At 40.4% G+C, this 12,659-nt stretch overlaps 1 protein-coding gene across 1 annotated transcript in view; it reads left to right on the forward strand.

Annotated features, from left to right (window-relative positions):
* Positions 1-12,185, forward strand: part of LOC124717352 (E3 ubiquitin-protein ligase UHRF1-like) — a 168,114-nt gene extending 155,929 nt beyond the window's left edge. Inside the window, exons 13-14 of the mRNA XM_047244181.1 lie at positions 7,098-7,240; positions 10,877-12,185. Coding sequence (XP_047100137.1) covers positions 7,098-7,240; positions 10,877-10,901 — 168 coding nt within the window. The 3' untranslated portion in view covers positions 10,902-12,185. The remainder of the gene's footprint in view (positions 1-7,097; positions 7,241-10,876) is intronic.
* The last annotated feature ends 474 nt before the right edge of the window (positions 12,186-12,659 follow it).

A 12,659-nucleotide genomic window follows, 5' to 3' on the forward strand; every position in this document is an offset into this window, starting at 1 on the left:
GTGCCTATCGTGACTCAGCATCTTCTCTATACGGTGAGTGTTTGGAAATATTGTACAATTGCATTGTTTTACAAATACTGCCCTGACTGCGGGCACATCCTCTTGTAGGATGGTGAATTGATTCTAGTACTCTGCACAGACTCTATAGATGTGAACAGTGCGTATGAAAAGCAGTGCTCATTTGTAGTACGTAGAGAAAGATATGGGAAAGATGGAAAGTGACTGTCACAGACAAAGGTGGACCATATGATTTTTGTGGAATGATGGAATCAAAACAACAGATACTCATAAACATTTAACTGTGGTTAGTGATCAAGAAACTCCCGCACAGAGGACTGTTTACAACTGGATAACTGGGTTCGCTAGTGGAAGGGGATCTGTATGCAAAAATGTGAATACTGGTCATCCATCAACATTGTTGTCTCTGTGAAATATTAAGGTCATGTTTCAGTTGATTATGGTTGATAGGCACATAACCTTTGTTGAACTGGAATGGCAAACAGACCTGAACTGCCCATCACCACCCACTGTTATTAGTGACAAATGCACAAAGTTGTGTGCATATTTGATTCCGTGGGACTTGATGCAGGCCTAGTAGGAGCACAGAATTGAAGTTTGTTGTCAACTATTGGAAATGAAGAAGGAAGATCAAATCCAAATTTTTTTGAGAAACTGGTGACTGGTGACGAATCATGGTGTCGCTACCATAGACCTGAGGAGAAAGTCCAAGCCATGCAATGGAAACACCCTGGGAGTTCTTGGCCCAAGAAATTTCATGCTGTTGTGTCTGCAGGTGTGCAAATGGTCTCCGTCCTTTGACACACTTGTGGCATACTACTAATGGACTGGCTTTCACAAGAACAACTGTCAACAGCAGGGTGTACTATGACACCCTCACACAACTCAGAGACAGAATTTAGGGAAGGTGACAGGGAAAGTGGTTGAAGGGAGTCCTCCTGCAGCACAACAGTGCACAACCCCACATCAACAATGCCATGGCTCGAGATTTGACATCACTGGGGTTCATTGTTGTGCCATGTCCCCCATATTCATCAGATCTCGCTCCATCTGATTATGCCGTATTCAATAACACAAAGCATGCGCTACGAGGTAAAATATTTGTTATCAATAAAGATTTGCAGGCAGCTTACTATGAGTGGGTGCATAGTACCTCCAAACAATATTTCTGTGATGCAATAGTGGAGTTGCAAGGGAAGTGGCAGCAGTGTATTGGTTTTGATGAGGAGCACAGGGTGTCTCAAAAGAGTGTTTATATTTGATGTGCCAAATAAAGTAGAGGTTGAAGTCTATTGACATAATCTTTATTTATTATTGAAATATACAGTTTAGGAATTTACTTTTGAAAAGTAATGTCATTTAAATGCATTCCATGATGCCTGTGGCACTCATTTAAATGATGAACAAAATTTGGCGTAACAGCTTTGCGTGTGGACACTGGGATGGCTGCCACTTTGCTACAGATATTTTCTTTCAGTTGCTCCAGATTATTGGCAAACACTTTAGATTTGCCATATCCCCAAATAAACAAATCTACAGGGGTCAAATCTGGACAGCAAGGAGGCCAATTTATGTCACCCTCCTATAGATCAATCTGCCCAGAAAAATTTTGTCAACTTGCAGTATAGACACATTGGACGTGTGTACTATGGCTCTGTCTTGCTGGAACCATGTCCTTAGGTTATAACCAGGAAAGTTTTCGCAACCAATGGTTGCTTCGTCAGGAAAGAGGGAAGGAGAGGGAAAGACAAAAGGATGTGGGTTTTAAGGGAGAGGGTAAGGAGTCATTCCAATCCCGGGAGCGGAAAGATTTACCTTAGGGGGAAAAAAGGACGGGTATACACTCGCACATATCCATCCACACATATACAGACACAAGGAGACATATTTAAAGACAAAGAGTTTGGGCAGAGATGTCAGTCGAGGCGGAAGTGCAGAGGCAAAGATGATGTTGAATGACAGGTGAGGTGTGAGTGGCGGCAACTTGAAATTAGCGGAGGTTGAGGCCTGGTGGGTAACGGGAAGAGAGGATATATTGAAGAGCAAGTTCCCATCTCCGGAGTTCGGATAGGTTGGTGTTGGTGGGAAGTATCCAGATAACCCGGACGGTGTAATACTGTGCCAAGATGTGCTGGCCGTGCACCAAGGCATGTTTAGCCACAGGGTGATCCTCATTACCAACAAACACTGTCTGCCTGTGTCCATTCATGCGAATGGACAGTGTGAGGCCTTTGGGGGTAATGCCAAATGTCAGACAAGCCTGAGAAAATAAAATATGCGAGCGTAATCTGGCTAGGGCGAAGGCATGTTTGTGGAGGGAATGTAAATAAAACTTAATGGGGTCGTTGTGGGGGTGTTGTGAGGGTGACATGGTATTAGAAGGTGGAAAGTGTAACATGAGGCTGAAATGAAAATGAAAAATATATGTATGTGGGGAGAGATAAAGGTGAACTAGAAAGCAACTGGAGATCTATTGTGCAAAAAGGCGAAAAAGTGTTGGTTAAAGCTGGGCTGTGTTGATCCTGTGGTGAACTTGGGTTGTTAGACAACGATGTGCATAAAAGTTAGATGGTTGTGTTGCCGCCAAAACACGTTAAAGGGTGGAGAAATTCGGGATAATTTCGAAAAAATTACGTGTAAATGTATTAAAAGGAGTGGTTTTGTGGTGGCAGATTATGAGAATGAGGCTAACAATTGTCTGACAAAGAAATAATTACGTTAAAACCTGTGGGAAGCAGCTAAAAATGATAAATGACGAGTAAAAAAACGGAAATATATATATATATATATCCCGCGTGGAATGTATGTCTGCTTGTGTCTGTATATGTGTGGATGGATATGTGTGTGTGTGTGTGTGTGTGTGTGTGTGTGTGTGTGTGTGTGTGTGTGTGTGTGTGTGTGTGCGCGCGAGTGTATACCCGTCCTTTTTTCCCCCTAAGGTAAGTCTTTCCGCTCCCAGGATTGGAATGACTCCTTACCCTCTCCCTTAAAACCCACATCCTTTCGTCTTTCCCTCTCCTTCTCTCTTTCCTGAGGAGGCAACAGTTTGTTGCGAAAGCTTGAATTTTGTGTGTATGTTTGTGTGTCTATCGACGTGCCAGCGCTTTCGTTTGGTAAGTCACATCATCTTTGTTTTTAGATATATTTTTCCCATCTTTCACCACAACACCACTCCTTTTAATACATTTACACGTTTTTTCGAAATTTTCCCGAATTTCTCCGTCCTTTAACGTGTTTCAGCGGCAACACAACCACCTAACCTTCATGCACATCGCTGTCTACCAACCCAAGTTCACTACAGGATCAACTTAACCAACACTTTTTCGCCTTTTTTCATACCAGATCTCCAGTTACTTTCTAGTTCACCCCTATCTCTCCCCATATATTTTTATCTTTCATTTTCATTTCAAACTCACGTTACACTTTCCACCTTCTAATACCATGTCACCCTCACAACACCCCCACAACGACCCCATTAAGTTTTATTTACATTCCCTCCGCAAACATGCCTTCACCCTAGCCAGATTACGCTGCCATATTTTATTTTCTCAGGCTTGTCTGACATTTGGCATAACCCCCAAAGGCTTCACACTTAAAGTTCCCATCTCTGGCTGCAACCCTTCTTTCCATCAGTCCCTATACCAGTTCCAAACTGAACAATCCATTGCCCTCACCCACCTAATCCTTCACCTACACATCAACTCAGCCAATGAACACACCCGTCAACTCCTATCCTTAGTAAAAGTCCTCAATCTTTCCTCTCCCGCATCCACACCCGCTGCTCAAAGCATCCTCCTACAGGCCAACCGCAAATTAGAACAGCATGCCACCCTCCACCTCAAAAAACTATCCAATCTCCTGTTTCCCATCTCTGGAAAGGCAACTCACTCACCCTTCACAACCTTTCCAGCAAACCTCAACCTCCTCTCATTGCACACAAACCCAGTCTCTCTCATCTACTCAATCTCGCACTTCCAGCTCCACTCCCTCCAAAACCTCAAAATTCCAGTCAACGCAATCTGGAACCACAACACCCCAATTCAGTAGTTAACCTTTCCTCCAAATCTCTCTCCCAATCCGAAACCTCTGTCCTATCCAAAGGCCTCACCTCCAATCCCACTCCCAGATTCAATCAAACAGCCCTCGTCAAAGATTTACTGTCCTACACTCGGACTCTCTGCTGGAAATATCACTTTGCCACGAAGAAAAATGATCCTAATCCTACTCCTAATGATCCAACTCCCCAAGACACTATCCAAATCGAACCCTGCCTGGAACAGTTCCGTCCTCCGTCACAGTGGGACCCACCCCCTCTTCCTCAAAATCACCCTCTCCAAACCTTCCAGGAATTTCTGACTTCCAGCCTTGATTCTCAATCCTTCTTAAAAAATCCTACTCCCAACATCACCACTGCTGAAGCCCAAGCTATCCGTGATCTGAAGGCTGACCGATCCATCGTCATTCTTCCGGCGGACAATGGTTCCACGACCGTGGTACTTGATCTTCGGGAGTATGTGGCTGAGGGACTGCGTCAGCTTTCAGACAACACCACATACAAAGTTTGCCAAGGTAATCCCATTCCTGATGTCCAGGCGGAGCTTCAAGCAATCCTCAGAACCTTAGGCCCCCTACACAACCTTTCACCTGACTCCATCAACCTCCTGACCCCACCGACACCCCGCACCCCTACCTTCTACCTTCTTCCTAAAATTCACAAACCCAATCATCCCGGCCGCCCCATTGTAGCTGGTTACCAAGCCCCCACAGAACGTATCTCTGCCTACGTAGATCAACACCTTCAACCCATTACATGCAGTCTCCCATCCTTCATCAAAGACACCAACCACTTTCTCGAACGCCTGGAATCCTTACCCAATCTATTACCCCCGGATACCATCCTTGTAACCATTGATGCCACTTCCTTATACACAAATATTCCGCACGTCCAGGGCCTCGCTGCGATGGAGCACTTCCTTTGACGCCGATCACCTGCCACCCTACCTAAAACCTCTTTCCTCATTACCTTAGCCAGCTTCATCCTGACCCACACCTTCTTCACTTTTGAATGCCAGACATACCAACAATTAAAGGGAACAGCCATGGATACCAGGATGGCCCCCTCGTACGCCAACCTATTCATGGGTCGCTTAGAGGAAGCCTTCTTGGTTACCCAGGCCTGCCAACCCAAAGTTTGGTACAGATTTATTGATGACGTCTGACTCACAGTGAAGAACAACTCCAGAATTTCCTCTCCAACCTCAACTCCTTTGGTTCCATCAGATTCACCTGGTCCTACTCCAAATCCCATGCCACTTTCCTTGACATTGACCCCCATCTGTCTAATGGCCAGCTTCACACGTCCGTCCACATCAAACCCACCAACAAGCAACAGTACCTCCATTATGACAGCTGCCACCCATTCCACATCAAACGGTGCCTTCCCTACAGCCTAGGTCTTCGTGGCAAACGAATCTGCTCCAGTCCGGAATCCCTAAACCATTACACCAACAACCTGAAAACAGCTTTCACATCCTGCAACTACCCTCGCGACCTGGTACAGAAGCAAATAACCAGAGCCACTTCCTCGTTCCCTAAAACCCAGAATCTCCCACAGAAGAACCACAAAAGTGCCCCACTTCTGACAGGATACTTTCCGGGACTGGATCAGACTCTGAATGGGGCTCTCCAGCAGGGATACGACTTCCTCAAATCCTGCCCTGAAATGAGATCTATCCTTCATGAAATCCTCCCCACTCCACCAAGAGTGTCTTTCCGCCGTCCACCTAACCTTCGTAACCTCTTAGTTCATCCCTATGAAATCCCCAAACCACCTTCCTTACCCTGTAGCTCCTACCCTTGTAACCGCCCCCGGTGTAAAACCTGTCCAATGCACCCTCCCACCACCACCTACTCCAGTCCTGTAACCCGGAAGGTGTACACGATCAAAGGCAGAGCCACGTGTGAAAGCACCCACGTGATTTACCAACTGACCTGCCTACACTGTGAAGCTTTCTATGTGGAATGACCAGCAACAAACTGTCCATTTGCATGAATGGACACAGGCAGACAGTGTTTGTTGGTAATGAGGATCACCCTGTGGCTAAACATGCCTTGGTGCACGGCCAGCACATCTTGGCACAGTGTTACACCGTCCGGGTTATCTGGATACTTCCCACTAACACCAACTTGTCAGAACTCCGGAGATGGGAACTTGCCCTTCAGTATATCCTCTCTTCTCGTTATCCGCCAGGCCTCAACATCCGCTAATTTCAAGTTGCCACCGCTCATACCTCACCTGTCTTTCAACAATATCTTTGCCTCTGTACTTCCGCCTCGACTGACATCTCTGCCCAAACTCTTTGCCTTTACAAATGTCTGCTTTTGTCTGTGTATGTGCGGATGGATATGTGTGTGTGTGTGTGCGAGTGTATACCTGTCCTTTTTTCCCCTTAAGGTAAGTCTTTCCGCTCCCGGGATTGGAATGACTCCTTACCCTCTCCCTTAAAACCCACATCCTTTCGTCTTTCCCTCTCCTTCCCTCTTTCCTGACGAAGCAACCATTGGTTGCGAAAGCTAGAATTTTGTGTGTATGTATGTGTTTGTTGGTGTTTCTAATGATCTGCCAGCGCTTTCGTATGGTAAGTCACATCATCTTTGTTTTTAAATATATTTTTCCCGCGTGGAATGTTTCCGTCTATTATATATGCCCCGAGTCAGCACTCACATACATGTAAGATGCATTGACTGAAAGTCATATAGTAAATCCTGATTATTGTGTACATCCCGAAAATGTCTTCATCTTCTATTCTCCCCAGTACATTCACCCAAATTACCTACACTCTTCCTTTTCTTCCAAGAAGACTAATCAATTATATTCTTGGAAATTTCATTTACTTTCTATTTTGTTGGTGAAATTTTGGGCTTGACTGTCATGCTTGTAAGAAAAGAGAGTTAATACCACTTTATCAGTATGCTGTTACTATTATAATAAAACTGAGTCATTGTGGATTTGTTGAAAAAAACAGTAAACTGACATGATAATTATTGGTGTTGATCATTTTGCATTTATTTCTTTTCAGGGATGTCTACAGAACTCTTTCCAGGCAGAAGTGTACAAGTGCCCAACATGCAAGGAAGACTTGCCTGACAGTTTCCCATTTGTTGTGAATGAACACTTGTTTGAAGCCCTGAAAGCATTCTTTCCGGGATACAGACCCAGCAAGTAGGTGTTTGTTGTACAGGGTCTGTGCGGAGCTAAAAAAACTCATTCCACGCTTGGAAAGTAAAATGTGACCATATTTTTAAAACTATTTAATTATCTTTTCCCTCTCTTTTCCTCGTACACATTCATTTGACACCTTATAAGTTAGAAATATTTAGTCCAACCTATAAAAGGCATTTCTTACACTTAATTCTGATTCCACGTATTCTGTGTGTTTCTTTGTTTGTTCAGTGTTGTTTCAGTTCCTTTTGTCCTTATAAGGTGAAACAGAAGGACTTTTCAACTGTGGAACAATAAACAAATCTATTGAGCTGACTTACAGAATTGGTAGATGTCTCATTTTGTAGCAAACAATCTCAAGTTTCACATAAAAATATCAAGTGCCATTTTAGTTCAACGTAATTACCATTTGTGATGCAGCAGACATCCCACTGGTAATTAATTTCTTCCCACACTTGTAGCAGCAAATTGGCCATAACTTGTGCAATGGCAGTGTAAATTCAGTTTCTCAGGTTGGCTAAGTTGTTTGTTAGGGAAGGAACATACACATGGTCTTTAATGAAACCCCAAAGAAAGAAATCCAGTGGTGTCAAGTCTGGGGAGCGAGGTGGCCATGTGATTGGCCCTTCTCGGCCAATACAGCGAGCTGGGAAGTGACTGTTGAGAGACATCAAATTTCCATGAATAAAAGAGGTGGTGCACCGTCTCAGTCATTGATCTGTAAAATTAAAATGTTTCCAAGCATATTTAGATGCACAATACGCCCTGTACGAGAACTGCCACCTATAACTTCACGTAACTAGCCCTGTTGCTAGCAGACACAACCCAGCCCCGATAAGAGGAAAATTGAGGAAAAAAAATAAATTTGTAAATAGTCTTAAAAATAATGATTTATAACGTGAAGGAAAGCGGTGGTAACTCTCTCGCTACACAAAAGCTCAGGTTCTGGGAAATTACAATCAAGCACACAAATGGCTGTTATTTACGTAGATTGTGATTGATGTAGTTTTTAAATACTTTTTCCATTTAGTGTTGTTATTGATCGAAATTAATCTGAAATTATTTTGTCTAAACATGTAAGTAAGAGGTTGCACTCTAGAACTGTTCCTGTAACAGAAAAAAATTAATTTTTTTACTTGTAATCTTTTAGAGTAGCCAAGAATCACTACTAACAAAACACAACTCAGATCACTTGTTAACATAAGTCACAGACCTTCAGTGCACTCACCTCCCTATTGAGCTTTTAGTAAAATCACAGTAAAGGTAGTTATATTTTGCTACCTTCTTATTTACGCATAATACCTTCACCAAAAATCCAAAGTACTTCAGATGTATGAATTTTGATAGATACAGTTGGTGATCTATTTTGTTGCTATGGCATCGCCTGTCAATAATATAAATAATGTCTCTGACTTTATGATACAAAACTGCATTTGTAAACTATCAATTTTGGAACAAAAAGAAACCAGTCCTTCGTATTTTCTGTACCTTTAAATAGATAACTGACTCTTACATCCTTACTGGTAAATACTTTGGATCGCCTATCTTGCATTCATTTGTCACTCGGGAATCACTTACTTTGACAGGTCTTTTCTACTTGTTAATATTCACGGTTTAAGACCTCGCTTGTTTCTGCTGTAAGTTGTTATTTCTCTCAAATAACAATTATTTAGTAACTTTGGGCTAAATGAGAATGCGGGGCTTTTGACTTTTAAACAAAATAACAGTTTATTCTTTTCTTTTTGCTAACTCTGTACAGACAAAACTAATCCCCACTGTAAGTGGAATGAAGTAATAAAAAGAAATCAAACACAAATTGTAGGTGCTACCACCTCAATTTAAAACACATTTTACAGAATTCTCAGCCACTTCAGATGTTAGCAATCCTCGATCCTACTAACAAAACCTCAATGAAAATGTCACTCATCTCTATTTATTACAAGAATAATGGTTGCAATGGAATTCCACTTAAATATGGTTCAACTAGTGTCTGGATCACCATGAAATGTTACAATCACAACTCTGAGTGAGGTAAACTTTAAAGAAAAAACCACCAGTCTGGGTGTTCCAGTAACAACCTTCAAATCTCTTCAAAAATTGAGAACTCCTCTCGACAATAAAATAATTCAGTATCCACAAAATCCTACTCACCTATCACCTCAAATACCAAATCCATCCAATACATTCATGACTGTTACGCTATACCTCAGAGAATGCCTTCATAAACTTTTACATTTAATCACAGCATCTAATTTATAGGCATGCTACAAATACACCATAACTGGAACCCCAACTTAAATAACTTCAGTCGACTCGCTGAAATAAAATAATATTTCGTCGATTCATGACTCTCAGTCCTTAAATAGTTCATAACTGTATTACAAGTACAAACATAAAACCCCATTCAGCTAATTGAAGAATATGTCACTGTGATAATTCTTCAAATCAAGGAGCATAGTAAAATTAAATTATTTCCAGTCTTTAATATCCATCCCTATGTCAGATGCTGCAATCTTTCACCAAAGTGCAGGCACTTTCAGTCATATTTCTAAAATTGTGGAAACTTTCCAATTGTGGAAACTTTCCACTTGCACCATAAATTGATACAACTGTCCAATTAAATAATATTGATAGCTAACATAATATTGATAGCTAACATAATATTGATAGCTAACCACATCAGCTCAAGTTAACGAACAAACAGCAACTACATGACTGGTCCTTCTGACCCTCTACACATAATCTTAATTCCTCGTGTCTTTCCCTGTTCCACAATAGTAACTGCCTTTCCTCAGGCATAAAACCATAGCTGAACCATTGACAAATGTACAGCATCACCATTATTCCTCAACAATTACCAATAAGCAATAAATGGCCATCGATTGTTTTTGTAGCAGCTAGCTGGTGCACAATGGTCTCTAGCTCCACTGCTCTGCAGTTTTCTTTGGGTTCACAGATGATCTTTGCTGCAATCTCCTGAACATGCTGTACAAGGTACTCTGCTATCTGCACAAATACACAAGACATACATTACATAAAGAAAGGTAAAACTTTGTTACATAGAGAAAGCTGTTTCAATACTGTGAAAGAAGCTTAAAAAACTTACATCACCAAAATGTGCGAAATTATTCCATCCCAGCACAAATAATAGTGATAGTTTTCTCTGTAAAGAAGAAAGTGCCATAGCTGGTGATCTATCATGTCATAGTGAACAACCCATCTCAACAAAGTTCTTGTGCCAAGGGTAAATTGTAGGCCTGCTTGGAGGTTCTGTAGCGTATTCAGTGTGAAATTCACACTGAACAGCTGTTGCAGAGCTCGTTGTATGAAATCGAAACACACAGTGAGCACATTCCTCACCAGTGAAAGTAGACATCTTAACTGTGCATTATGCTGACGCTCCTGGTGGCAGAATGGGGTACGGATGTACTACATGAATCAAACTTGAGACTGTAGCTACAAAATGATGAATATATGGATTCTGTAAGTTATTTTTATATCATTCCAAAGTTGTAAAGTACTTTTTGTTTCACCTTGTATTTATCTTTAATTTATTATTATTATTATTATTATTACTATTATTATTATTATTATTATCTTTATTTATTTATCTTATTTTATTTTTTATTTTTTAAGTGGGACAGTGCTGCACTACAGTTGAGCTTCAAAGAAGGCCACGAGCAGGGTAGAATCATCAAGTATTAAAAGGGCTGTGTTGTATAGCTTAGGAGTTTTTGTGCTTGACTATACATTTAGTTGTAAGCATTTCGTGTCATTTATATTGAATTTTAAAACAAATATAAAACCAAATGTCCCTTTGAATGTGTCGCAAGGGCTGAGAATTTCTTTCTCATGTTGTGTACTATTACTGGAGTGATTTCACTTCTCAGATTTTTAATGATTTTAGTTCAGATTTGCTATGTTTGTATGTGTTACTGTCCAGTTATATGTATACTTGGCTATCCATTGTACCAAGAAATGCCCTATTCTGTACAGGCAGTTCTATATTGAACAGTGTAGACACTAATTACCAGTACATTGCTTATTTTTATAGTTGGTGGTTTTTTGACTTACGTACCAACTGTTTCTATTGTTCATTACTTAGTTCTACTGTGCTCACGTCGGGACTGCTTTAATAATTACTTATGAAGAGATCAGTGTGTTATCTTTCATTAATATTCTGTTTTGTAATGAATTTATTGCTAAAGAAGCTTGAATCAAATGTTACATTGTTTTTAATGTATACATCTTAATTATCAGTGTTCATATAACACACGTATTTTTGGTTAATATTGTGACTGTGATGATAAGTATATTGTTAATGCTATATTGCTGTATGAAAGGCATTGTATGCATCATAACTTTTGGAAATGGTGGTACAAAATAGCTAGTGTGTTTCCATGGATCCTTTTAACCTCCTTGGTAATATAAATAATTTATATGTATAGAGTTTTGTGTAGCATTGTGAAATTTTAAAAAATCTCTTAAATAAAATATTACTTGATAGTATGTGTGTAGCAATAATTGTTACTACATAGTATTTTAATTGATATTACTGATGTATATTCATTTTTCTTTATGAAATATTGAGTAGCCATTCTTCCAGTATGCTTCATTCTGAAGAATTAAGTTTTATTCTTCCATTTTGATGTATCAGTAAATATGATTTGTAATCAAATTTTAGCACCTTCCTTGCCATAGTTTTCCTTTGGTCTGTAAAAATAGAGTGGCAGCTATATCTACCACCTCTCATATTCCAGGACTGATTTTGAAAGCATACTTTTTAACAGACTAAGTTGTCACCTACTTAACTTTCAATTTATCCCTATTTGTACTCACTACTGTACATAGATGTATTAGGGTTGTGCCAACCAGGAGCATATTTTCCCTACATATGTTTATAAATATGATAAAAATATTGCTAATTTCATACAGAAATCTCTCTCTTCCCCGTCTCCCCCCCCCCCCCCACCCCCCCCCCCCCCTCTCTCTCTCTCTCTCTCTCTCTCTCTCTCTCTCTGTGTGTGTGTGTGTGTGTGTGTGTGTGTGTGTGTGTGTGTGTGTGTGTGTGTGTGTGTGTGTGTGTGTGTCCCTCCCTTTCTCTTTTTCTTTGGATAAAAATTGTGCTGGTAATAGAAAACAGTGCTACATACAATGTTTCAAAAGTGTTATATTTATTCGTGTAGTAGCACACTGAAATGATATTTATTACATAGCTGCAAGATCTTATATACACAGTGATTTGACAGAGATCTGATATTTTTGATTTTTAATTCTTTGATTGATTTATATTGTAGGTTATTTAAGAAATGTATTGACACGACAATGAGTTATCTTAAATATTCACATGTGCTAACTCAATTGCACAAGGGAAGGGACTTAGTACTTAATATTTTTGATAGAGAGAATTATTTTAGCA

Source organism: Schistocerca piceifrons, chromosome 9 (assembly GCF_021461385.2).
Source record: "Schistocerca piceifrons isolate TAMUIC-IGC-003096 chromosome 9, iqSchPice1.1, whole genome shotgun sequence".
In the NCBI taxonomy this organism is placed as follows: domain Eukaryota; kingdom Metazoa; phylum Arthropoda; class Insecta; order Orthoptera; family Acrididae; genus Schistocerca; species Schistocerca piceifrons.